The sequence below is a fragment of the Hibiscus syriacus genome, unplaced genomic scaffold (genome assembly GCF_006381635.1).
Source record: "Hibiscus syriacus cultivar Baekdansim isolate YM2019G1 unplaced genomic scaffold, ASM638163v2 tig00110328_pilon, whole genome shotgun sequence".
NCBI classification, from domain to species: Eukaryota; Viridiplantae; Streptophyta; class Magnoliopsida; order Malvales; family Malvaceae; genus Hibiscus; species Hibiscus syriacus.
Window position 1 is genome coordinate 6,485,931 of NW_024062685.1, and position 27,898 is coordinate 6,513,828.

Here is a 27,898-nt window from a genome sequence, read left to right on the forward strand (position 1 = left end):
TTTTATCTTCAAATGATTTTAAAGCAGTGCGCAAATGGCTGAAAATGTGGCAGGATCCGAAAGACGGGAACTGGTGGCTGCAATTCGGTAACAATTATGTGCTGGGTTATTGGCCGGCCTTCCTATTTTCCTACCTATCAGACAGTGCATCCATGATTGAGGGGGAGGAGAGGTTATGAACTCGGAACCAGATGAACAGCAGACATCCACACAAATGGGGAATGGCCATTTCCCCAATGAAGGTTTCGGCAAAGCTGGTTACTTCAATAATATTCAAATTGTTGATGGATCCAACAATCTCAGGGTTCCTAAGGCATTACCACCTTTACCGAGCAATCCAGCTGCTATGATGTAGAAACCGGACAAGGTGGTAATTGGGGCACCTACTTTTACTATGGTGGTCCAGGTTGGAACCGTAACTGCCCTTGAATCATTTAAATCCTAAGAAAAAGAAAGAGGCAACCAAAAACTGTTGCCCGAAAGAAGATTAATCAAGCCCAGTGCATGCCCTTCTTCTTCAAGTTAGACTAGTAACTAGGTGAATCATGTTGCACCTCCAGATAGTAGCAATACAGGTTTATATCACCCTATTTACTCTGCCAAAGATTTGTTGTGAGATAGTGAGGTGTTCCTAGCTGATATTCTTTGTTTGGACATACGATTGTATATTTCGTTTTTCCTTTGTACGTGTTATTAATTCTCTGATTAAGCAATATAAGGCACTTGGCCTAGCTATTCTTAAAAGATCATTCTCTATGATTCTACAGAAATGATATCACTTCAACAACTTTCAAATCATTACCTCCGAAGCCTACCGGGCCATCTAGTGAGCACAACGATTACCTTCTCCATGAAATGTAAGAAATCCTACAATCAAAGTCTTTCTCCATGGTACCCTTTTAGTATCATTCGAAACCATCACACAAATAATAATAATAATAAAACCTATTCAGGCTACCAATTTCCTTTGCAACAATACATGAAAGTCAGACGGTTTGCATAGTTTAACCAGAATGATTCACTTCGACCACATACCAGAGGATTGTCTTGTCTGACATTATATATAAACTGGTGCAAACCAGAAGGAAAAATATACATATTTTTCTAATTTAAATATTGAACTCGTAATATCTTCGAATTTCACCAAAAATTACACCACTAAGAAAAATACATGTTTTTATTAATTATTAATTATTTACTTGAACTTACTTGACAAATAAACCAATTGGGTATAATTGGTTGGATAGGGAAAGATCACACCATTGACCTCTGATCCAGTTCTTTCAACCATTGTTCTAGTGATAAGGGTTCTAGAGATAAGGGTCTTAGTCTGATGCTGAAAAAGAATATAGGTTCAAGTCATCCGCTGTTAAAATTGTTCATGATACCATCATGTATTTCACAACCGACCATGCACATAAATATCATAAACAGAACAATAAACCTAGTCCACATCACATGATAAATTTCAACTCTCACAACCATCATTTCAGCCAACAAATCTTTCAATATAAAAGGAAAATGTAGTACACCAAAGGCAAGCACGGGAGAATGTTCGAGGTGTTGGGGAGACGGTGGCAAGATCAAACCTAATTTGTACGAAAACCAATAAAAACCTATACTCACCGAGGAAATAAAAGACTTGTAGTGTTAGCTGTAAGCCAATGATCAAGACTTACTGGCTTTCTAGTGTGACGGAAAGAACCTATCTCCTCAGTATCCTTTGCATTGAGTGTGGCTGCTGTTGAGCATGTTGACCATGAGTTGGTCCACTAGGTGGTATTGGAGCAGGAGTGCTCTGAATATGTGATATATCAACACCTAGAGAATTCAATAATGAAAAAAGGCGTCCTGATGGTGGTGGTGGTGGCGGCGGCGGGACAGGATTGCATAACCCTTGAAAACTTGATAAATTTGGAACAGAAATAGGACGCATAACTGGACCACGGGATGTTGAGCTAACTAAACTATGAGGATGAGGGATACTATAAGACGCTTGTGGTTGTGGAAAAAAATGAGTGGATAAATGATCCCTATTTTCACCAAAAATTTTCCAGTCCCTCCTGCTATTCTCCGGATCTTTCCCTTCCCATTGAATGCGTGGTAGAGGTTTAGGGTGTACAAAATGAGTGGATAAATGACCCCTATTTTCACCAAAATTATGCCATTCCCTCCTTTTACCCTCCGGATCTTTCCCTTTCCATCTAATGCTTGGTAGAGGTTTAAGGTGTTCCTCAATTACTTCTCTGTACCGTACTCCTGCCCGCTTGCCCCCAAGATGTGCCCCTTTCCATCGTTTAACACCCTTGGATTCATCCAGGCCAGTAAAATGCCTCCTCTTTGTTTGATGGGAGCCATGCTGAACAACAAACTGTTTTTTACTTCGATTTTCTGCGCCGTTTAGGTCTTCTGTTAATTGGATCTTTATTTGGTTGGAGCTATTGGGGACAGAGAGCTTGGTTGTACTTTTATCCAGATTTATAGCAACTCTATTCCCTACACTGGACAGGGTTTTTGCTCCTTTTAGGTCGTCTGTTAATTGGATAGAGTTATTGGGGACAGAGAGCTTGGTTGTACTTTTATCCAGATTTATAGCAACATTATTCCCTACACTGGACTGGGTTTCTGCTCCTTTTAGGTCTTCTGTTAATTGGATAGAGTTATCGGGGACAGAGAGCTTGGTTGTAGTTTTATCCAGATTTATAGCAACACTATTCCCCGCACTGGACTGGGTTTCTTCTTCTAGGTCTTTTGTTAATTGGATAGAGTTACTGGCGACAGATGGCTTGGTTTTACTTTTATCCAGATTTATAGCAACACTATCCCCTACACTAGAGGTGGTATCTCTACCAAACAAAAGTTCTTTTAGCTTAGTTCCCAACTTCTGACCTTCGGAAAAAGCCCCAAGATAATGAAGCGAACGATGGATGGAGCTATGTATTTTTTCAAAACCTTGTGTTCCAACAGCCCTTGCAACATTTTCAGACTGATCTGTGAAATCCTCGATCTGCCATAAAAATAGTTATATATTTCAGCAACTTAAATACACCATGTCCATAAAACAAAGAAAAAACTGACATGAATAGTGCAAAACTCAGAATCCCAAGCTTTAGATATCCAAAATCCTTCACGCAAGCTAACACAAAGCCCTTTCTGCCAAAGTTGTTCAACAGAAGCAAGCTGCAGCAAGGTAACAAATGGTAAATGTATTAACGAGAAATGGAAATTTCTTGTGCCATCTAATGACAAGTGCTATTTTAATATATAAGAGGCCGACATAGAGGCTTTGCCTTCCCTTCTTGCCACACAAACCTTATAACTAGAATAGACATTACCTTAACCAATAGAGTAACGAAAAGCTCCGCTAAGGATTCTTTATTCCTTATGCCATAATTCAAGTAATTTTGGACCATCTTCACTACAGCTTCAGGATCATATCCATCTGAAACAATGTCAAGGTCAGTTAAATGACAAAGCAATGAGAAAGTCAGATAATATAAGATAAACATAATTCTTAATCTATAATCTACAGGGTAATCACCTTTAAATAAAGCAGAAAATGTAGGTAATATGGGAGGATCCCGAGTCTGCAAGAACAAAAATGGATAAGAAAATTGAACAAAATACAGGCAGGTGCAATCTATACCACCTTGACTCCATCATCAAGAGAAAAGACTTATTTGTAAAATATACTGCACAATATACCATTTTTGCATTTTTACGTAGACCAACATAATGACATCTTTGTTCACATTTCCAAGTTTTACTTGAGATAGAACACATTCAAACACCAAAGGAACTTACTAGTTCAGGTTTTGACTTGTAACAAATTCTTTATCATGATGTTTGAGACACCCCTTCAGATGCTAGAAGCATTAGGGACCATATAGATAAGGGACAAAGAAAATCCCACCTCTAGTAGGTAGGGATGGCTGCCGATCCTAAAAGGAGGAATCTGATATCTGATGTTGACATCAGTCAATTCTTAGTTTTGGCATTAGCTAGCAACTCATGATAAATCTTACACCAAGGAAGGAGCCTCAATCACATGCATAGAAACCAATTAGGCTTTCGAACCTATATTGCTGTGAAACTCATTAATCTATAAAATGAACATAGAGGTGCAATAAAGAAAAGGCCAATCCCAACAGATTATTCCGAAAGTTCCAATTAAAATTTTCAAACAAGAGCATTACTCAGCTATTAACTTTCACAGTTTTTTTGAGTCGATACGGAGGCAATATTATATGTAACACTTTTCTCTCAAACATAAACATCCAAAAATGAAAATTAACACCAGTCAAAATCAAGATGCCATTCTGTGATGATAGCATATCTGAAAAGTATGAATACCTGCAAATGGAAAGCAACTAATAATATTAATGATAAAGAGTTCAGAGTTTGATCCTTGGAACTGTTAATATCATGGGCCTTGGCCCAAGCTTTTACCTGCACATGGAAAAAGAACATGTCATACATTTTCCATTTATGTGTAATGGGTGCAAACATTCCTATATTATGCGGCGCTAGAGAAATTAAATTTAACAGTTAAGGTGGGAAAATGTTTGATAAAAATGGTGGGAAAGCAGATGTCAAATTAACAAAATGGGGAAACGGAGGTGAAAATAATGAATCACAAAAGAAGCCAGTTCTTTAAGAATCACGGAATTCATGAATCATGAAAAGTATTAAAGTGGTAGCTAGACCAAGTGTTGAATAAGAGCCCAACTATAGCAATTAGAATTTCTGAACTATTAGCACTGAATATTATGTTGAAGGATCTGGTTTTTTTTTTTTTATTATTCAAGAGCCCATGTAGCTATATTTTGATAATAAGGCTGCCATATCAATATCCCATAATCCATTCCAACACAATCAAATCAAACACATGGAAATAGATAAATATTCATCAAAGAGCAGAGTCCAAGTTTCCCTTAACTATGTGCCAACAAAGTACCAGGTAGCAGATGTTCTAAGGGGAATGATAGCAGGTCCTAAAAGATTTGGAGAGAAATTTGGGTTGCAAAAAATTAACTTCCCAACTTAAGGACATTCGCATTCTTCAAGTCACAGAAAATAATGCAGCAACTTTGGTAATAGAAAATCTTAAGGAAGCAAAAAACTGAAATAAATTGATAGTGCAGAAAAAAATTAACGAAGTCAATATATACCCGAAAAGTGAGTCACAAATGAAGCAGAAAATTGTAAAGGGGGAGATAAGTTTGAACTATCTTCACTCACCAAGAAACTAAGCTTTAGAAACCTTTCATCGATTGTAGAAATTGCACGAATAATAAGGGATTTTAAAATACCATCCCTATTCTCAACTGACACATCGCATTCAATCCTAGTTCCACGATCAATGACTTTAACAATCGGCACCCTAGCAGAGAGAATTTTTTGAATGTCACTAACATGACCTCCTCCTAAAACAAATAAAGCAAACTTGTCAGTAAAACTCTTTCATGATCATCTTTAATTCCCTAAACCAACAGTAGTCATATCCAATAATATGAAGTCTCATTTTTCTTTCATCCAAGGAAGCGTAAAGCATCAACGATAAAAAGGGAAGTCAGTTACTGGCATTTGAATGCCTTAATAAAGAAATAGCCATTTTGAATATTAATAAGGAAATAAGCCTTTCATCAATGTGAATGATACAATGAAAACGGTACAAAGTAAAAATAAAGAATTTTCTTCTTCCTTTCTAGCAGTAACACTATAGTTTTCAATCTCTCATATGCAAATAAATGATAATCTGAACTTTAGAATACACAAGCTCCAAAGAGATGCAACATATTACAGCAACACAAGCATCTCAAACAGTAATACTTTCGAATATTCTAGACGTTTAGCACCTTAGGTGCAAAAACTGTTTCAGATGTAGTAGTTCTAAAAAAAACTTAAAATACATGTCCAGATGCTGGATACACATTATTCATATCCATTATAAGAACAAAAAGATGTGAAGTTGGTGAACCTTGATGTATACAATCTCATTCGTTTATGGCTATTTTTTGTCTACAAAAAGAAATTTACATTTTTCTTAATTACTCATGTGCTCTTCAATTACTGTAAGGTCTTAATCATTTACTATTCCAATTTGAACACTGTGACTACATTTTGTTTCTGTTCAATGTTAAAAATTACACCTGTATCTATAATCCCTACTTACAACATTCTTGTTTTTTAACCAGATTATTTACTCAATTTAATAGAATGAAAAGGTCTATTTTAAATATTCCTAAAAATGATCCTCGAAGCAGAACATGCTAGCTTATTGTTTCTTTTCAAGTTGAATAACTTTATGAACAGATTTATTTTATTTTGTGGTTAAAAGTTATCTATGAAATTATTTAGCAAGAACCTAAGCAATCAATTACCTAAATAAGCACACAAGTAAATTAAGTTTCTATTTAGTGCCTGATTCTCAGAAGTTTAGTAACCTAGTCAGTATAAGGTTGACTTTATTTTATTTAGCAGCATGTTATACATAATAATACTAACATTTTTGCAGTAGAGAAAACATAAAATATGACTAAAGTTTGAAATTATTAGTCAGCGGTAAAGAATTAAAGTGCTAATGAGTGTTGGGAAATTACTTCTAATGGAATGTAACTTTCTTGCCAGCTTGCGAAGGGCATTAATTTTCTTCACTCTAGAAATCTTAGCCCCATTATTTGTAAAATTGATAGATAAGTCTAAATCACTTTCAGCATTGAACATGCCCATTACAAAAGAACCAAATACCTCCACAATAGGAAAACCATTACACTTGCCTGAAAGAAAAAGGTATACTATCATCAAGATATAAAATAACAGAAAAGGAAGTAGAATTAGGGATGAAAGAAACCAAAAACTATTTAATATGTTCTACAATGCTGAATGGCCTTAGAACTGTCAAAGCATGGCAAAAATAATCTTGGACAGCCACATTAGATTGACCCATTACTAAATTGTTTATCAATTTAAAAAAGCACAAAAATTCCTTAGCAGGTCATATGATAATTTAAAGAACTACACAAAGGATAAGTTTAGTGGATGCATATAATATACAATAATCTATATAGGCATTTGAAAAACTACAAAAAAAGATAATGTCTGGCACATGTATGTAATGTACAATAATTTATATATGCTCCATTCAAGCGATCCTTTAAGATGTGTTTTCTGATTTTTTTCCCCTGAAATTGCTTAAAGTAAAAGTAAAAGATCATAATTGATATAAAATGGGCAAATAACTAAAATGCACCACCAAAACTAAAAGGAGATTTCTATCCAGGGAAAAAGAAAAAAATATTTCTGAAAGTATGAACTTCAGTGACAGTTTAAACAACTTTGTCCTTTAAATTTCTTTTAAATTGAGGCTTCAGAATGTTCCCTGGGAATAAAGGTTACCATAAATCTCCTTGGCCATGACATTGAAGATGCGAATCAAATCTCTTCTATTATCGTAATCAATTGGTTTTGGTGAGCGAGTGTTGTAAACCTCATTAAGCATTTCATCGAGACTAGAAGCAGAAGCCAGAACAATTTTATGCTTCTCTAAGCCTTGCATCTCAAGGTTCTTGGCTTCAAGGAGCAATGCTGTGGTGAAAATTTAAAGCATTAGAAAAATAACTAAAATGTATAATTATCAATAATCCTCATAAGATTGAAGTTAAATTGTGCACCTCCTAAAAGGGTGAGTGTGAAATCTTATTTCAAGTAAATCAAAAGCTAAGTTTAGGTATTCATAGATATTAACTTTAGCATATCACTAGCATAAAATGGAATGATTTGTTTGGTGGATGTTCCTAAAGTAATAAACCTTTACGAAAGAAGATTCCTCATTCACAAGCCTAAAGTCATCTTCAAAGTGTTCATAAAGTTTCCCAACAATTTTACTAAAGAGAATGCTAAATTTTACCAAATTTATCATAAATCTATGAAAAGAAATCATTAAAAAACGTCAGAGACCAAAAATAATTTACCATAGAGAAGAATCGCATCTAAAGCTAGGGCTAGATAACTCACCCTCCGTGCTTGATGTCATGCTTCCGGAATCCTTAATACCAAAACGAATAGGCTTTTTCTCCTGAAAACTAACCACAACTGGATTTCAATCCGAATCTACATAAACAGAAAAGGTTAAAAAGTTAGTATCGAATCCCCAAACTCATTAAAATTAACAGCAATTTGATAGAAACTTCGTTCATTAACATTATAGATTAACCTGCGACAAAGAGATAATCCTGCGACAATAAGCTCTAGGCTGGAAATTGATGATGGAAAAAAGGAGGAAGAAATTTACCTAAAAAATACACCTTACAGAGGTTTTTCCCCTACTGTTTGAATTGAAGAAAAGCGATAGCAGTAATTAAGGTGAGGAAGTGAATGGAACTTACAGATAGAGGATATCACATTGCGGCCTCGTAAACTGTCAATTGTTTTAACCGCTGTCGGTTTCACTATTAATGCTTCCCCGCTTTGCGATTCCCTTATGCTCTACATTTTAACCGTCGCTTCGAATTTTTTTTCCCTTTAAAAAGATAAACAATTACGTAATTTTTTATTGGCTTTGTAGTGCGTACCCCCGCTAGTGGTTGATTTTAAAATTCTGGTTTGGAAAGGGCAAAAATCTATGATGTTCCATTATTTATTGAATAACTGTTAAAAATAAATATAGATTATTTGGTTAATATAATAAATATGATATAATTTGATACATTTGGTAGAATGATGTTCCATTAAAATTATTTAAAGATATATATTTCGATAAATTTGGTAAATTTAATAGAAAATTATTTAGGAATTTATGAAGTTTATTACGGTGAATTAGGAATTTGTCACATTAATACAATGAATTTTATAACTGTGTGGACATAAGAATTAATAAAAATTATAGATTTATAGAAAATTGCAAATGTAAACTATTGTAAGAATGCATATGACTGCCACAAGTTTAATTTGATAATTGATCCAAATCACGAAGGACAAGTACCTCTCGGTTGATGTATGTAACAAGGATTCTACATAAAGGGCTAAACAAGGATTCTTTCTGATGATCATGTGCTGAACCCAATAAATCGTAGAAGAATCTATGAAACACATGGTGGATGATTTAGAAATATTTTTTAGGGTGGTCATACGTATATTAACAATATAAAATTTTTAAATGGGATAAATATAAATAAAATTTTAAGGCAGACACCGTCCGTAAAATAAGTAACTAATCAATAAAAGTCAAATTTTAATGTGAGCACCATTAATAAAATAAGTAATTAATCAAAAAAAACTCGGATTTCACTAAAATGTGACTCCGTCACTGACAACAACAATTAAGAGTTGGACTTCCTTCTAGAATGCAGCTTCGTCTGAAGTTCATCTTCACCTGAAATTTGCAAGTGTTAACCTCTACAAAGAAATCAAACATGCTTTAAGCAGAAAAATTATACGTAATTGTCGGAACCGTCTTTCGGTTGGGTCTCGGAATTGGGCTTCGACGTGAATTGATTGGATTAGAGTCGCCACCGACCATTTTAAAACGAATTTAGGTGGGTCGGACACCATCTTACCAGATCTGCGTTGTACCAAAAACGTGTTGGGTTCGGGAGTCGGTTACGGTCAATGAAGGATTAGCACCATTGAACCGCTCTTTCGGTACCAATTAATTTTTCGGTTATCCTTTTAGCGAAAATTAGAAAATTAAAATTTAAAATATTTGATTCGAGTTACTTACCTTTGATCGGTTGGAGTTACTACTGGAAAATCAAAAATGTTAGATGGTAAATATAAAAAATATCGAGTAAAATTAATTAAGTAAAAAAAATGAAAAGGATATTAAATTTTAAAAGGGAAAATTGTTGAAAAACATACAAAATAAAAGGAGAAAATATCAAAATAAAAATAAAAAATATATAAAATAATGAAAATGACAATACCAATAAAAAATATAAACAAGGTTGAGTGCAACCTTGACCGTTGATCTCCTATCTTGATCCAACGGCTATGAACTGTGAGGCGTTGGACTTAGATGAAACCTTATCTTGCTGTTGGGCTGGTTCAGGCCCAGTGTTTAGACCAGAGTTGGACTGTGACTTATTGGACCCAAAACGGACCTGAAAATAAAATGAAAAATAAAATTAATTAAAGATAAAAAGATAATAATAATAATATCTAATATATATTTTTAAAAATATTTAAAATTATATATTATATGTTTTTAAAAAAATTTCAAAATTATATAGTTTTCAAAATGTTTTTAAAACTATATATTATAAGTTTTTGAAATGATTTCAAAACTATATAATATATATATATATGTTCTTCAAAATACTTTTTAAAAATTATATATATTTTCAAAATGTTTAAAAATATATAATATATATTTTTAAAAAATGTTTTAAAAATTATATATTATATTTATTTTCAAAATACTTTAAAAACTATATAATATATATACTTTCAAAAATATTTAAAAACTATATTATATTTATTTTCAAAATACTTTAAAAACTATATAATATATATATTTTCAAAAAAATTTAAAAACTATATATATATTTTTTTCAAAATATTTAAAAACTATATAATATATAAATATTTTTAAACATGTTTTCAAAACTATATATATATATAAGTTTTAAAAATATTTTTAAACTACAATATATATATATATATATATATATATATATATATATATATATATATATATATATATATATATATAAATGAGACGTCTACAGATTATGATTTAAATAATGTATCATCTAAAATTATTATTGTATAACTAATATACACACAATGATCGTAATAACACTTATCATAATTACAATACAAATAATTCTACCAAAATCGTGATTGCAAATATAATTTAAATCCCTACACGTTGCATCAACAAAAATGTCATCTTTAAGGTTTTGCACTTAACAACACCAGGAGGACACAGAGAGAACCGTATCACTACAAGTAATGCCATCAACGAATATAATTTGAAATTCATCTTCACTTGAAATTTGCAAGTGTTAACCTTTACAAAGAAATCAAACAGGCTTTAGCTAGAAAAATCGTAATTGCAATTATAATTTAAATCTCTACACGTGGCATCAACAAAAATGTCACCTTTTAAGGTTTTGCACTTAACAATACCAAGAGGACACGGAGAGAACCGTATCACTACAAATAATGCCATCAACGAATATAATTTGTAGTTGAAGGGATTCGAATAAATGCCATAAAGCTCTCCTAAAAATGTTAAACTACCAGGCTAAGCCCCTCACTTGGTATTACTTTACAACATTTTTATATATTTTGTTTGCCGCTAAAGATCGTCTAATGTAATGAAAACAAATTGAAAGGAAAATAAGCCACCAGAGGGAATTAAACTTAGGTCTTCTTAGTTATTTGAGCATGCTCTTACCACTGGACCCACGCTTAATTTCAATTCTTATTTTACAGCATATTATATTTAGCTTGTATTATAATGAAAACAATAAGATAAATCAAACCTTGATTTTTTTAGAGAACATTAAATATATAATCTTTGTCCCTTTTTTGTGTCTCCCTTCGTGTCTGTCCAATAATTTTTTTCCACGTGTAATTTTTTGTTTTATAGCAAAATTTATATAATCTTCCAAAAACAGTGATCAAACCAACTTATCCAATTTTCGAAACTAGCTTTCTCAACAAAAGTGATCAAACTCCTAATGTTAATGTATTCAATTTGAAACCACAATCCAATCGTTTGCCCTTGAGAGAACTCATAAGCGAAGAAAACAGACCGACTTCATGTTCATCCTCGGGAGCTGATGGCATCGACAGTGTAATGCTAGGGACTTACTGTTTCTGGACACCAAAGGCAGCAACAACAGAGTTTGAACCCAGAAGATTCGATGAGGGCGATTCAAGTGGGACATCATCAAAGAGATTAAAGCTTTAGGACTTCTTTTATGGTGAGACGCATTTGTTTTCTTAAGATCGAGCAAAAGAGACAAAACTCGTAACGATTGTTGTTAAGAAAGAAGACGATCAACATTATGATTATAATCGAGATGTGAAAGGGGGAAACATGAGAAGATCTCTTTTACCTAACCTGCAGGACTTGATAGGAATATTCTTTAATGTCAATGGCTTGAGCAGGAGTTTGAATCCATTTTCAAGATGTTAATATTATTGTGTGAGGTCTGCTTATATTTCCTTGTTTGTATATGATTGTTTCATATTCATAGAAGACCGTTCTTATGGGTTTTGTTGCAAAAAAGGCAAATATTATAATGGGTTAAATGTTGAAGATGAAGAAAAATAGGAAATATTTATTTTGGAAGATTACATAAATTGTCATAAAATAAAAAGTGCACGTGTAAAAAATTATTGGAAGGGCATCAGGAGAGACACACGAAGGGGACAAAGGATTTTTGTTCGTCTTGTGATGCTCCAAGACATTGGTTCGATCCCTGTAGTAGCACGTGTGACCATTTATTTGGATATTAAATTTATTAAATTGAATTAAAATTATGATTAAAGTGATATAATGTATAAATATTGAGGATCAAATGTGTAATTATACTAATTTTATTAACTGTCACAACAACATTTTCTTTAAAACGTTAACCGTTGTGGTTTAATTGAATACATTTAAATAGTCGGGTGACCTGATTGAGAAAATTCAAAAAATGGTGATCAAAATGAAAATGTCATGCCACAGTGAATGACTAAAATGAAACATAAACATATAATAGTGATGATTTTGTAAAAAAATAGTTAGGTGACTAAAATAAAATCAAAGTGATAGTTGAGTGACTAAATGCATAATTTATCCCAAAAAAACATTAAAATATGATAAACTCTAAACTTTAATTTGTATAATTTTTATATCAAAACTTTATTTTTTTCAAAACTACACTTAATATTTAGTTTAAATTTCAATTTGGTACCCACTATTAAAATATTAATAAAACTACTAATGTGATATGTTTTACATTTTCAATGATGATTGGTATTATCTTATAGTAAAACGTCAACATCAATGTTAAATTTTTAACGGCAATGTATCAAAATGAAATCTAAACAAAATGTTAGGTATAGGGATGTTTGACAACCATTTTTTTTTAAAAGCTTTTAGCTTATTTGAGCATAAATAACTGATTGATAGTCAAACCTTCCATTTTTAGCGTTTGGTAAACACTTTTTTGAAAGAGTTTATTGTGCAAAATAAGTTGAAAATCCAACAGTTTGGATTTGGAAGAACTGATTGCAAAATAAGATGTTAAATGAAATATTTGATCTTATTTTTTCCTCATAATTATCTCTTTACCATAAAACCTAATATAATAAAATAACCTTCATCATAATATATTTAAGCTGAAATTTTATTTTATTATTATATTTTTTAGTTGTAGATTCTCAAATATATCTTAATTAAGAAAATATAACAAAACATTAAAGTAAATAAATGTAGTGTCAATATTTTATATACAGTTAATAGCATGTATCAATTTCACAATGTTAATATTTATAAATATTAAATTTAAAAAAATATATTCAAAAAATTCAAAAATATTCACTAATTTTCTTAAGGAATTTTTAATTCATTGTCAGAAGCATTTTATCCGAATAATTTCACCCAGTAAAGACTAAAATATTATAAAACATATATATACTTAACAACTAAATGTATCATACTCTTATTTGTCATTTTACCCATATCAACTATCAGTTAAATTTTACCAAACACTTCTATATAAACAATTAATTAAATTAGTTGGTCAAACCAATTAATCAAATCAATTGGTCAAACTAATCCCAGCTACCAACTATCAGCTGTTTGCCAAACACCCTATAGTTTTTAAAAATATTAAAGTTTAAGTATTAAAACAGAATAAAAATAATAGTTTAGGTGCTAAATGTGTATTTTACCCATTAAAATAAACCAACTATTCAACTAATCCCACTGGAATCTAATGGAAAGGCCATCTACTTGTAACAAAACGGTGACCGTGAGTCAACGTAGAAAATGTTTGGAGAAGAAAAGCGAGAGAGTTTGGCATTTTGACCAATTCGCCCAATTTACGTCCTGCCTTGTCCAACCTGCCACCTGCTTGCTTTGCGTTGATGTTATGATGTACAAACAGTGGAGAAAAGAGACATTACAATCTTCTTTCCCCTATTATTTTAAAGTATAAAATACATAAGTTACTCGACGCGGGATGGCATCGGGTGGACTTTCACTTCCTTCTTTGAAAAGTTATACTCTTTCTCATAGGTTCTTCTTTGGTTGGGTATATGCCCGTAAGATAACTCCTTCTTCTTCTTCTTCTTCTCTCTCTCTCATTTCTTTTTAATTCTTCTTTTCTGGGTATAGTTTTATTGTTGGGGTGGAATAATAATATTAATCAGGAGGAGCTGAACAATGGGCGGGATTTGCTCGAGGAGCGGCGTCAAAGATGATGGGGTTGGGAATGGCTATGGCGGTGGTAATCTCAACCATTATCAGAGCAAGGATATTCCTGTAAACGTCTTGATGAATCCACCCCAAGCGAGTGAAATCGCTGAGAAGAGAATCGAAGAATCTGCTGATGATTTCTACGATGGGATTCCTCGTTTTACAACGGACATGTCCCAGAAATCTAGATCAGTTAGGTCCACCCAGGCTGCTGTTGCCAAGGTAAAATTCAAATTCCTCCCTTTCATAAATTTCTCCTTTTAACTTCATTTTAAATTAGCTCAACCTCGGCTGCCGCCATATTTACGTTGTTAATTCTTTAGGTGATGTTTCCATTTCCGACAGAACATAGTCGAATGAAAACTAAATATGGAAATCAATATTAATATATATGAGCGGATAAATCCCATTAAAAAGTTCAATTGAAATGAGTATTTGTGCACAAAGCTCAGTCGTTTGTTGACGATGGATTAAGCAAGAGTTTCAATTACTATATTGGTTTTTATATTTTGGATATATGGTCAATTTAATAAACTCCATTCGTACATCAGCTTTGATTTCGCTTTTCCTTTAAGAAACTCTACTGAACCATAGCCAATTCATATTTATCCTAAATATTGTAGGCATTGATGGTAATTTCATTAGAAACCTAATAAATTATCATGCCCTTAACATTGCAGGTTTCAGAGGTAAGTTCCCGTTTAGGCAAAGCTGGATCAGTCGGACTAGGAAAAGCAGTGGAGGTATTGGATACTCTAGGGAGTAGCATGACAAGTTTAAATCCTAATGCCGGATTTGCTTCTGGAGTAGCAACTAAAGGCAATGAACTTTCAATATTAGCCTTTGAGATTGCAAACACTATTGTTAAGGGTTCAAATCTTATGCAATCCCTTTCTAGAAGAAACATAAGACATTTAAAAGAGGTGGTGCTGCTCACCAGTGGTGTTCAAAATTTAGTATCTAAAGATATGGATGAACTCTTAAGGATCGTTGCAGCTGACAAAAGGTATAATGCTATCAACTACCCATGAAAATTCTTTCAACTCACCTTGTTTCCTTTTTGTGTCCATCCTTTTAGTTTGTTTAAGAATGGTCTTCTTAAGAACCTATGAACTCATGCTTAATTTTGTTGTTAAGAATCTGTTTAACTCTATATTTGCAGGGAAGAATTGAAAATTTTTTCGGGAGAAGTAATTCGTTTTGGAAACCGTTCAAAGGATCGTCAGTGGCATAGCTTGGAACGTTATTTTGAGAAGTATGGATGCTATATATTAGTTCAGTGAATATTGTTTTCAATGTGCTGATGTACTGATGTGCTGATGTGCTTTGTTTTGAGTGAATGCATTTGTTTTTCATTTTCCAGAATCAGCAGAGAACTTTCACCTCAGAAACAATTGAAGGAAGAAGCAGAATTAGTGATTGAGCAATTGATGATTTCAGTTCAATATACAGCTGTAAGTTTTATGATTACATGTCACCGAGTATCAGTATAGCATGTATAAATTTATATTTCTATTTAGTTTATTGTTTTTCTTTTATATTCAAAGAGTTCAAACTATCATATTCTTGTAAGGAGTTGAGTTTCCTCGGGAACTTCAAAACCTGACTTCCAAACAACTGCAAAGGTTTACCTATAACCTGACATGAAAAACGCATTTAAACATATTTAAATTATTCTGATTACAGAAAATTTGGAATTTGCCAAAAATACAACTCTTAATTGCTGAAAAACTCAAACAAATAAAATGCTCCATTCCCTAGTTCACAAGCAGTTTGAAAAAAAAAATAAGAGACTTAATGCCAATCATTCTAACCTATTATATATTAATAACCTCAACATCAAATAATCTCCTTATTTTAGGTTATCCATTGTGTTTAATCTTTTATTTCCTTGAACAAGATCTGCATTACATGTTTAACTGTTAACCATGGTGTACTAGGAGGCAACATATCATAGGCACTTTTTGTTCAATGTTCTTCGTGCAATGTATTATGGTTTTGGACTTCAGTATTTAAATAGATTGGAAACTATAAGGAGGATAAACAGAATTGCTTTTTTGCACTGCAGGAACTATACCAGGAATGGCAGATTCTGGACAAATTTGAGCAAGATTACTTGCGTAAGCGTCAAGAGGAAGATAATTCTTCTGGCACTCAGAAAGGTGACTTCTACATCTCCTTTGGATGCTTGTATATAATTTCTTTAAGTCGCTCTTGATTTAAGATGTTGCTTTAGTTGTAACCTAACCCATTGACGATCAAGATCTGAATTCAGTTAATTGCAAGACCACATTATCAAGTTGTTCATAGAATTAGAAAATAATCAAATATGAATAATATAAAATAGTTTTATAGGGATAGTATTGATCATAAGAGCTTCCTTGTTGGAGATTTTTGTAAAATTACCATGAAAGATGATATGCCTTGTGTAATTATGCATAAGATGAATGCTTCTAAAATAAACATGTTGGAATGAGTTTGTGGTTATAGAAGAAAAGGCAATTAAAAGATACAGGCATTCATAAATTGAGAACAAGCGAAGAGTGGTATTTTAGTCTTTGGATAGGAGTTGTCAAAAATAAAGGAGTTCCCTTATTTATGTGGCACAATTTTGGACAAAAAGGCTACATGTCACTACAAGTTGAAGCTGGGTTAACCCCGGTTTTGTATGCTCTTTCATTATTCCCCTCCAAGCTTGATTCCTTTGTTCTTGGGACTTCTCAGATGTGAGAATTAGCATAACAATGATGTGGAAAGGCAAATAGAAAGATAGCCATTCCCATTCATAAATTGAGTACAAGCTAAGAGAATGATGTTTTTGTCTTTTAGATAGGACTTATCAGAAATAAAGGAGTTTCTACTGATTTGACACAATCTTGGGCATGATTGAAGAAGGCTACGTGTCCGTAGAAGTAGGCGGGTCAATCATGTTTTTCTTTGCTCTTCATTTTATTCCCCTAAAAGCTAGTTTCCTTTGTTTTTGGGACTTCTCAGGTGTGAGAACTGACATAAGAAATATGAGGAAACATTGAGAAAGATAGATGAATGAAATAGTTGATCTCTAACTTATTTGTAGGAATATATTGCTCTTTGTATTTGAAAGTTTTTATGTAGCAAGAATTATTAATCCACATGCTTCATTTCTTTAGAGTAGCATATTAATGCCAGGTTCAAGGCTTGCATTAGAGATGGGAAATGGTGCATATTTCTTTAAATTGTTTTTTTAAAATGAAAATATGAATCACTTTTATTCTTAGGTTATTTTGATTTTTTCGTAATTAATGCTAATGCCTTAATTTTCAATGCTGCACTTAACTCTTTTGCATGGTTATATCTCCTTTTATGTCTTTATTTTCACCTATATTCACCCCTTCCGCTCAAAATAAATTCATAAATAAAAGTCTTGTAGAATTTGGGAGAAGCTTGAACAGGATTGGAGTTATTTATCTGCAAACTATTAAATATCCAGTTTGTATCATTTTTCTTTAATATGCAGGTGATAGCCTCGCTATCCTGAGGGCTGATCTAAAAAGCCAAAGAAAGCACGTTAGAAATTTAAAGAAAAAGTCACTTTGGTCCAAAAGTTTGGAAGAGGTATTGCAGATTACTTTTTCTTTTAACCTTTATTTTCTCATGATGACACTTTTCGCATATATCCTTCTTTCTTTAACTAATACTTTTTCCCATTAGAAAATTAGAAAACACTATTGGCTAATAAGTTAGTTTCATGAAATGTTAATGTCGAGCAAAATGTGATGTTGATACTTGTTCAACCTATCATTTTTGGTTGCAGGTCATGGAGAAACTTGTGGATATTGTTCATTACTTGATCTTGGAGATCCACTATGCCTTTGGTAGTAATGGTATGTGCGCATTCATTAATATTTTTCAAGGCGTCTTTTATTTTTCATCCATCATTTCATCTCATCTTTTTCCATCGCCGCTCGCCCACGTCTTTCATCATTTTCCTCCGGCCGCCGTCTGTCGTCCGACATCCGCCGTCCACCGTCCACCGTCTGCCGTCCGACATCCGCCGTCCGCCGCCACTTTCCGTCATCCGTTCGCCGCCATTTTTCATCAGGAAGATCGTCTCCTCACTCTGTTTTCTTTTTTGAGTTTGGATATTCGAGAAAGTCTTTCTTTCGGCGCAGATCTGATCGCCGTTATTTACCGTTTTTGCCGTCGGCCGTAGTCAGTTCATCGTATGACCTTCGGGCTCGTCTTTCACTTGCGATCTTTTCCTTTTCTGTCTTGGCGTTCAGTCTTGCTGCCATTCCCCGTGAGTCTGCCTTTGACCGGTTCGACTTATCAGAACAAGCCAAGGTTCTGCTAAGCGATTCCCCCGATCTAATCCACGTCTGAGAGTTTTGTTGAAGGCAGTATCTGATTTTCACGATCCCGTTTAAGTTTGAGGGTTTGGTAGAAGGAAGTTTACGTTGTTCCTCCTTTTCGAAGGCTCAGGACCTTCCTGTCCGACTCTCTTTATCCCTACCATCATTCTCTTCTTCGTCGGCCAGTCAAACATTCTCCATCGCCAGGCGCGCGACGGGGATTTTACGTTAAGTCACTTAGATTTCCTCTAATGTCGGGTGAAGGAATCCTCCCGTGTAACCAAAAGAGACCTCCGGTCATAGCTCCTCCGTCCTCTGCAGCCTCGCCTTCTTCGCCTAATCATCATTCTCATCATGAAAAGGTTCGTACCATCTTCATTTCGGGTCTGCCTACAGATGTCAAAGAGAGAGAGCTGCAAAACTTGCTGAGATGGCTTCCAGGTTTTGAAGCCTCGCAAGTGAGCTTCAAGGGAAAAGAGCCCAAGGGTTTCGCTCTATTCTCTACTGCAAAATTTGCTGTTGCTGCCAAAGATACCCTTCAGGAGATGGTTTTTGATGACAAGTTGAAGTCTCTTTTGTACATTGAGATGGCAAAGAAAAATCTGGTTGTTAAAAAAGGAATGGGTACTGATTCTGTTGCAGTGGACATTTATAGCTGTCATCCTGTTCCTCCGGTTTTGCCTGTGCCAAATCCAGCTCCTGGAGCGCCTCCAAGTATTCATGTGCATGATAAATCTGGGTGTTATGTTGAAAAGTCTACCGCAGTTGCTGTCCAAGATGGATCCGGGGAGTCCACCACAAAGGATTGCATCAATGACAAGTCTGGATGCTTCACGTTATTTATTGATAATTTACTAGAGAAGATCCATTGGAAGAGGTTTGGATCTTTATTTTGCTCTCATGGCTGGGTACTTGATGCTTTTATTCCAAATAAAAGGAATTCAAAAGGAGTTCGTTTTGGTTTTATTCGCTTCGCATCATTCGAAGAAGCAAGGAGAACGATCTCTAAAATGAATGGCTCTCGTATCGACGGCAGCAAAATTGGTGTTTCTTTCGCTAAATTCAAACCTCGTCATTCATATTGGAGAAAGTCATCGACAAGTATTCTTCGCAAGTCTGGGATGGAAGATGTTTCGAGTAAGAATCATTATAAAGTTGAAGGTGTTATAGATGAAGAAAAACTCCAGGTGTTGAGCAATTGTCTAGTGGGGTGGTGCAAGGACTTTGTTAAAATTGGTCATCTCGCTAGACAAATGCAATCGAAGGGTCTCACTGGCTTCACATTAATGAGAGCTGCTGGTAATGCGATTTTAATGATTTTCGAAGACAATGCTTCATTGAGAAGTGTAAAGAACGACAAATCAAAGATTCTCGCAGAGTGGTTCTCCATAGTCGAAGCTTGGTCAGAGAGTTTGGTAATGGAGTGTCGTCGAGTATGGCTAGTTTGCGAGGGTGTTCCTTTTCACGCATGGAATTGGAATACTTTCAAGAACATTGCTGATAAGTGAGGTCTTTTATTGGCTATCAACGAAAGTTGTCAATCTCCATCATCCTTTGATCGGGCTAAAATTCAAGTCCTAACAAAGGCTGATGCGAGAATTGATTCGATGGTTGAATTGAAGGTTGGTGACAATTTCTTCAAGGTCATGGTGCATGAGATAGAACCTTCATTCAAACCAAACTCTTGGGCTCCTGAAGAATACAAGTCTCATTAGATCTCGTCTCTTCATTTGTGGTTTTATTTTAGTCTATATGGTTGTAGGTGTTGCTTTCATTTTGTATTATGTTCTGTCGCGTTGTTTTTATTACTACTGTTGGTGGTGTAATTAGTAGTAAGGTGATTTGACTGTGGCTTTGGATGAGGTTTTATGAGGTTAAGGTTTTTGTTGTAATGGTGTACATCACCATGAGAGGATATTCCGTGGTGTCTTTTGTACCGGGTATTATATTAATAAAATCTGAGGTACTCTTTTCTTCCTTCCAATGTTCGTTAACATACTTTTAGTATGTGAACGAATACGAAAGGAGTTTTTAATGAGACCTCCAACTTCTATCAAAAAAAAAAATATTTAAGTTATGCTGGAGCATGATTGATACTGACTAATTCAGTGTTGTCAAGGCTACAAATTGCAGTGCAAATTAAGCAAAACACCATAGTGAGGTGCTCATCTTTTGGGCATAGGCGCATCTTTCTTTCTAGGGAATAGGTTCCCAAAGAGCATGCCAACTAAAAACCTGGCTATTTTCATGTATAAAAAGTTGAGAAATATACTTGTTGCACAACTCTTTGTAAAGAAGGAAGTAAACAGAACTTGGAATTTTTTATGACAGGTTACTGTTAAGCATTCAACCTAAAAGCACTTGGTTATAGGTCAAAGGAAATCCAATAGTTAAATGGATATGAGAACAGTTGGGCCATGTAGTGAACTGTTCAACTTTTAATTGTTCATGTTATGATGTATATTGTTTTTTATGTTTAATTGTTCTGAATAACAACGCTTGCTATATCATAGGAAACAACCACTTAATAGTTATGATAATGCTTGGTCTCGGGAACAGATTAGGCCATGTAATGGATTAAACTGTTTAATATTTAATTTTTTGCTAACAAATTTAGATACTTATGATACATACAATTTTCTTCTTCCTGCATATTTAATTACTGTCTAAAAATTCACTTGAGCAAGGGCCTATTTTGTGTCTTGAGCAAAAAACTGTTCATTAATTAAATATAAATATAGATGTTCCAATGAATTTTTTCCCTTCATTGGAATTTTATAGAGTATCAGATATCAGCCGAAGGATCTCTGAGCAGTCGTCAAAGATTGGGACCTGCAGGCCTTGCTTTGCACTATGCAAATATAATTATGCAAATTGATACTCTTGTGAGTTTGTATTCTCTGATTTTTCTCTTGCATGTATTCTTGTTTGGCATTGATTCTTCCATAGTTATTTTATTTTTATATTTTAAATTTTGTTGAAAATGAGTATGGAACACAATATTTTTAAGGTTATTGACAGCATAGATTGAACTACGCCCAATGTGTTGCTACATATGACATGTCATGCATATTGCATTCTAATATTATCTTTAATTAAAACTTAATTAGACAAGCCACAATTAAAAGGAAAATAAGCATGGGCGAAAGATTGTCTAAGCTGTTAGAGAGATACAAACATGCATGTGTATGTTTACATAGCCGCATATACATGTGTAAATGTGCATGCATGTGTCCGTGTTTTCCTGCTATTGCACAAGGATAAAACTGTGTATGGGAAAGATTTCTCATCCTAAGTGACCTATTGAATAGTTCTCTTCCTAATCTAAGTTTTAGTAAATAAAAAAAATGCATAAAATTTAATAAAAATATGTTAAGAGCTTGGTTTGGTGCTTGCTTTTTACCTTGAGTCGCTTGAATGGTTCGTTCAAAGTTTGGCTAATGTGCTGCTTGACTTGGTTATCAATGGGATTACGTTAGTAGTTTAATCAGATTTTCTTTTACCTATGATAAATGATGCACTGATTTTATCTAGTTTGTCTTAAAATAATCAAATATCTACTCTTCTTGATTTTGCTTCTATAGATTTATGTTTTTAAAGCTTCCTCCTATTATCCTTATGTTCATCAGGTAGCCCGATCAAGTTCTATTCCTGCAAATACAAGGGATACGTTATACCAGAATTTGCCACCTTCCATAAAATCAGCTCTACGCCCAAAATTACAATCTTTTAATGTCAAAGAAGAGGTATTCCATGGTTTGCCAATTTCTTTTTTGAAGGGAAGATGCAGTTTGTTTCTAAAAACTCTTTTATATTTCTTACCAACCAAGCAGTGCTTTCTTGTCAGTAATCCTTTTATGTTTGTTTACCTTCTTATCGCTCATATGGAATTCTCCAGCTTACTGTTAAAGAAGTCAAAGATGAGATGGAGAAGACGTTGCATTGGCTTGTTTCACTAGCCACTAACACTGCCAAGTAAGATAGTTATCCTTTGTTTTCACAAGATCCAAAATGATAATCTATTTCACAAATAAGAAGCTTCCGTCCTTCTCTTTATGTTTGTTTTAATTTTTTTTTGACCATTTTTATTTGTTAACTGTTCTAATAATCTTTGTTCTTTCATTGCACTTACACAGAGCCCATCATGGTTTTGGTTGGGTTGGGGAATGGGCAAACACTGGGTGAGTAACTATAGGTTTCCCCTTATTCCCTTGATTAGAAACCAGCAAAATATGTGCCATAGAAGAGGAGAAACTTACTTTTTTTCTTTTTAACAAAGTTCTGAGCTCAACAGGAAGCCTTCAGCTGGGCCAGCCGATGTGATCCGGATCGAGACACTCTACCATGCTGATAAAGAGAAAACCGAAACCTACATTCTTGAACAACTATTATGGCTCCACTATTTGGTCAACAAATCAAAGTCAAGTGTCGCTCTTGGCTTGGGGAAATCTATCAAAACCCAAATTACACCCGCACAGAAGAATGAGCAGCCCAAAACTGAGCCTACCATCGGTCAAACGCCAGAAGAAGAGAAGTTGTTGCAGGATTTAACTAAGAAAGTAGGAATCCGGGGGATTAGCAGAAGTCTGGATTTTGACTATGAGAGGAGGAAATTGAGAAGGCACGATCGCCTGAGCAAGAGCACACAATCTCCTCCAAGAGAAAGCAAGGAAAAGGTCTTGATGAAAAGGCTTCCTTCGGGGGTTCCAATTGTTGGTTTTGGCATGTACAAAGAGAAAGCATTGGATGTTATCGACAGAGTTGACAGTCTCAGCTAATCTGTAAGATGACGAGAGTGCAGGAGAGAATACCGATAACACGGGTAATGAGGAGGCATTGGCATATAAATAATGTTGTTTCTGCAGTTACTAGCATAAAAGGGGTGTTCAGGTCGTGCCACACTCGGAATGGCATCCAAGACTTTTTGGCGAACCTTTCAATCTTTACATTTCCTTGAGCTAATTACGGCCCTTTTACTCAGGCTTCTATTGTAAAAGAGTGTCTGTTGGATGCCATGTTTATAATCTAAAGGCGGGAGATTGGAAAAGAGGAGGGTGCTGCTGCTGGAATGGCTTTACTTCCTGTACAGGCTACAGAGTGTTATTACTATTTGGCAAGTTTTTATCTTTTTGGTAGAGATATTAGTATTACATAGCATAACCTCTTTCGTTTCTTCAAAGGTGCTCCTTGTGTTGTTTATTATCATCCTTTTCCCTCATCCAATGGGGTTTCATTTTGCGCTTGTCTTTCAGAAAATAATCAACCATCGATCCTAGATCAGTGTAAAATTAACCATTAGTCGTCAACCTACTACTACTCTTCATATTAATAGTCATATAATAAGGTAGTAAGAAAGTAATTAACTTCATACGGATTTTAAAATCGACGGTAGATAAAAGTGTTTTTTAAAAAAAATAATAGGTAGCTATTGAGAATTTTTTTTTAGACAAAAGGATATATGATGTATTTGTACTTTTTTTTAAAAAAAAAAGATTCATAATGGCTCTTGTATTTTTTTATCCAAAATGATCCTCAAACTTAAAAATAAATTTAAAGTGGTTCTTTAATCGACGGTTTTCGTTGTTGACTATTATAATGCTGATGTGGTATTTTATAATGTTGATGTGACGGTCCACATAGGCTTGTAGCGAGATTGATGATGTGATAAATGAATTAAATTGATTTTTTTAATTGAGTTTGAGGGTCAAATTGGTTTTTTAAGTTCAAGGACTTATTTGATGTTTTTAAAAAGTTATTTTAAATTTTAAATTTAAAGCATACAAATATAGAAAAATTAAATATAAATTACTAAAAATTAAAAATAAATTATTAAAAAATATATATATATATATATTAATTGGATTGTTTAAAAATGTTATTGTTAACTAAATCATTCAACTTAAAGATAAATTCTAATGTTAATTTTATTTTTATTTTATAGAGACAAAATTTCTATTCATTGAGAAAATTAAAAAAAATTAGGAATTATTAAAAAAAACTCAAACAGGTGAAGTTCATATCTACATTGACTTTATATGGTTGTATTTAACAGAAATTGGTAAGGTACGACAATTTTCTATTACTATTTCTAAATCAAATTTAGGTGTTTTTTCTCTCTATCATGTTATATTCATTAAAATGCTCTTCTTAATTGTATAACTATTTTTTATATTTTTTAATTATATATTTTCATTATAATTTATACATAAATTTTAATTTATAACTTTTAAATTTTTTTTTTTTATAAGAATTTATAATATTTATTTAATTTGATTTTATAAAAATATAGTGAAATGGAATCAGAATGCTTTGGAATAATAAAATAAGCGTTAATATTTTGTCCTACTCTCGAATTCATATAGACGTTATTATTAAAAATGGATCAGATACGTTTTATTTTACTGGAACACATGGCCATTATTCTGGGTAGTTATGCGGTGCGGCGTCTAAAAAACGGTTAATATAATATGTGATCGGTTAAATAAGTGATCAGTTAAAATTTAGACCGATTATGTTATATTATTTAACCGGAAATATTATAAAGTACAATAACATACTAGGTAGCGCTTATATAATGTAATAGGTAGCGCTTATATTGACCTATTTTATAAGTAAACCGATATATTTATACCGATAGCATTGTAAATTTACCTATTACATTATAATATGTTGAAAGTGTCTATATTTTTTTATAAAAAAGATCGATACTTTTTTTAAAGTTATGTAATTTATGTTTTAATTTTTTAATAGTGTTTCATGTTTTCCACCTACAATATTAATTTAATAATTTCATTTGCACAAAAAATTATTTGATTGTTTTGATATTTTATAAAATAATATTTAGAATTTAAATTTAACAATATTAACCAAAGATAATAATAAATATGTAATATATATGTTTATTGTTTTTAATTTAATGATAATATATACCGTAACATAAAAAATAAATCATTAGATACATATAATTACTAAATTGATATCTTAAAACTCACTCAATAGATGACCTTAAATTAATGTTTTCCACGGTGAAAAAAGTATAGACACTTTTATAAAAATGATAGATACTTTACAATATAAGCACTACATATTACATTATATAAACGCTACCTATTACATTATATAAGTGTTACCTATTACATCATATTTTTACCTATTATATTGAAAGTGTCCATACTTTTTATAAAAAGGATCGATACTTTTTTTAAAGTTATGTAATTTATGTTTCAATTTTTTTTAATAGTGTTTCATGTTTTCCACCTACAATATTAATTTAATAATTTCATTTGCACAAAAAATTATTTGATTGTTTTGATATTTTATAAAATAATATTTAGAATTTAAATTTAACAATATTAACCAAAGATAATAATAAATATGTAATATATATGTTTATTGTTTTTAATTTACTAAATTAATATCTTAAAACTCACTCAAAAGATAACCTTAAATTAATGTTTTCCACAGTGAAAAAAGTATGGACACTTTTATAAAAAGGATAGATACTTTACAATATAAGCACTACCTATTACATTATATAAACGCTACCTATTACATTATAAGCGTACCTATTACATCATATTTTTACCTATTATATTGAAAGTGTCCATACTTTTTATAAAAAGGATCGATACTTTTTTTAAAGTTATGTAATTTATGTTTCAATTTTTTTAATAGTGTTTCATGTTTTCCACCTACAATATTAATTTAATAATTTCATTTGCACAAAAAATTATTTGATTGTTTTGATATTTTATAAAATAATATTTAGAATTTAAATTTAACAATATTAACCAAAGATAATAATAAATATGTAATATATATGTTTATTGTTTTTAATTTAATAATAATATATATCGTAACGTAAAAAATAAATCATTAGACGCCTATAATTACTAAATTAATATCTTAAAACCCACTCAAAAGATGTACATACCTAAATATGTAGTTATTGTACATACCTAAATTTAATGATAATATATACTTGTAGTTATTGTACATACCTAAATATGTACTGCGAATTTAATGTTGTACCCACCCTTTAACTACCACTACCAATACCACATCCTATTGAAAGCAGCACGACTGAAACATGTTCAAAATGAACCTTTGCTTACATCTCCATCAACTCCTGGACCACTGAACTTGCACAACAAAATTTTTGCCATGGATAATACTGATGTAGACAATGTTAAGCCAACCGAGGAATGCCATGAAGTACATAATGTTGATGAATCTGACAGATTGGTTGGTCAGCTCTTCTGTTCACGTGATCAAGCTTGGTACTTTTACAAGGGATTCGCACGGGAACATGGGTTTAGTGCACGTAAGGGAACAACACGGCTTGACGTGGAAGGGAATGTGAAGACACAAGAATTTTGTTGTTCCAAAGAAGGGTTTCGAGTATCAAAAGTCAATACTGTTGATCGTCAACGTGCTCATACGCCAGTCACAAGAACAGGATGTAAGGCTAGAGTCGTAGTTACAGCAACAAATACAAACAATCAGTGGGTTATAAGTAAGTCTGATCAGAAACATAATCATGCATTGTGCACACCTGCTATGACACCATTTATGCGTTCTAATAGAGCTGTAAGTAAGGCTGATATCGATGAGGTAACAACATTGAAAGAGGTCGGTGTTGGCACGTCACAAGTAATGAACTATTTAACGCAGCAGGCAGGGGGCTATCATAATGTTGGATTTACACATAAAGACCTCTACAATGCACTTCAAAGAGGTAAAGCAAAGGAAATCGTCGATGGAGATGTGAATGCGCTTATTGCCTACTTTGATTATAAGAAACATGATGATCCCGAGTTTTTTATGACATACTCGGTAGACGAATCGGGGGCATTGTATAATCTTATATGGTCGGATTCTACATCGAGATCGGATTACACATGCTTCGGTGATGTAATTACGTTCGACACAACGTACAAAGATAATTTGTATGGTCGACCAATTATGCCTATTGTTGGTGTCAATCATCACCATAACACAATTGTGTTTGCCACCGCCATAATCGCTGACGAGACGTCTCAATCTTTCGAGTGGGTGCTACAGAATTTTTTAGAAGCCATGATGAATAAATCACCTATTTCAGTTGTCACTGATGGGGATAGGGCAATGCAGAGGGCTATCAAAT

General features: G+C 33.1%; 2 protein-coding genes, 1 long non-coding RNA gene and 1 pseudogene across 5 annotated transcripts in view; 2 read left to right on the top strand and 2 right to left on the bottom strand.

The window, feature by feature from the left end:
• Positions 1-714, top strand: part of LOC120118576 — a 29,826-nt pseudogene extending 29,112 nt beyond the window's left edge.
• The window catches only part of LOC120118579, a 29,370-nt gene extending 13,823 nt beyond the window's left edge, over positions 1-15,547 (bottom strand). The window contains exons 1-2 of the long non-coding RNA XR_005515767.1: positions 15,537-15,547; positions 14,709-14,713 (exon numbers count right to left, since the gene is read on the bottom strand). This is a non-coding gene — a long non-coding RNA (uncharacterized LOC120118579). The remainder of the gene's footprint in view (positions 1-14,708; positions 14,714-15,536) is intronic.
• LOC120118574 lies at positions 1,488-8,383 on the bottom strand. 2 transcript variants are annotated; one of them, XM_039138597.1, is made up of 11 exons: positions 8,294-8,383; positions 8,017-8,112; positions 7,399-7,587; positions 6,603-6,779; positions 5,242-5,426; positions 4,354-4,449; positions 3,542-3,587; positions 3,336-3,442; positions 3,079-3,180; positions 2,803-3,007; positions 1,488-2,457 (listed from the first exon to the last, which is right to left on the bottom strand). In XM_039138597.1, the coding sequence occupies exons 2-11, from the start codon at positions 8,033-8,035 to the stop codon at positions 1,706-1,708; spliced, it is 1,878 nt and encodes a 625-aa protein (XP_038994528.1). In that variant the 5' UTR covers positions 8,036-8,112; positions 8,294-8,383; the 3' UTR covers positions 1,488-1,705. The 2 variants fall into 2 exon arrangements, with proteins under 2 accessions (XP_038994528.1, XP_038994527.1); XM_039138596.1 differs by having other exon boundaries at positions 1,488-2,568.
• Positions 14,196-23,780, top strand: LOC120118575 (protein PSK SIMULATOR 3-like). 2 transcript variants are annotated; one of them, XM_039138600.1, is made up of 13 exons: positions 14,203-14,268; positions 14,377-14,644; positions 15,103-15,428; positions 15,585-15,677; positions 15,786-15,876; positions 16,491-16,584; positions 17,919-18,016; positions 18,216-18,285; positions 21,535-21,638; positions 22,383-22,499; positions 22,652-22,728; positions 22,890-22,934; positions 23,033-23,780. In XM_039138600.1, the coding sequence occupies exons 2-13, from the start codon at positions 14,390-14,392 to the stop codon at positions 23,529-23,531; spliced, it is 1,869 nt and encodes a 622-aa protein (XP_038994531.1). In that variant the 5' UTR covers positions 14,203-14,268; positions 14,377-14,389; the 3' UTR covers positions 23,532-23,780. The 2 variants fall into 2 exon arrangements, with proteins under 2 accessions (XP_038994529.1, XP_038994531.1); XM_039138598.1 differs by having other exon boundaries at positions 14,196-14,644.
• The last annotated feature ends 4,118 nt before the right edge of the window (positions 23,781-27,898 follow it).

Excerpts from the sequence above, each read along its gene's own strand:
- LOC120118574 (XM_039138596.1), bottom strand. Across the intron at positions 3,443-3,541 it reads ATTTTCTGCTTTATTTAAAG|ATGGATATGATCCTGAAGCT; the intron begins GTGATTACCCTG and ends ACATTGTTTCAG. Across the intron at positions 3,181-3,335 it reads TCGTTACTCTATTGGTTAAG|CTTGCTTCTGTTGAACAACT; the intron begins GTAATGTCTATT and ends ACCTTGCTGCAG.
- LOC120118575 (XM_039138598.1), top strand. The coding sequence starts at position 14,390 with ATGGGCGGGATTTGCTCGAGGAGCGGCGTCAAAGATGATGGGGTTGGG. Across the intron at positions 18,286-21,534 it reads CTATGCCTTTGGTAGTAATG|AGTATCAGATATCAGCCGAA; the intron begins GTATGTGCGCAT and ends GGAATTTTATAG. Across the intron at positions 22,935-23,032 it reads GGGGAATGGGCAAACACTGG|TTCTGAGCTCAACAGGAAGC; the intron begins GTGAGTAACTAT and ends TTTTTAACAAAG.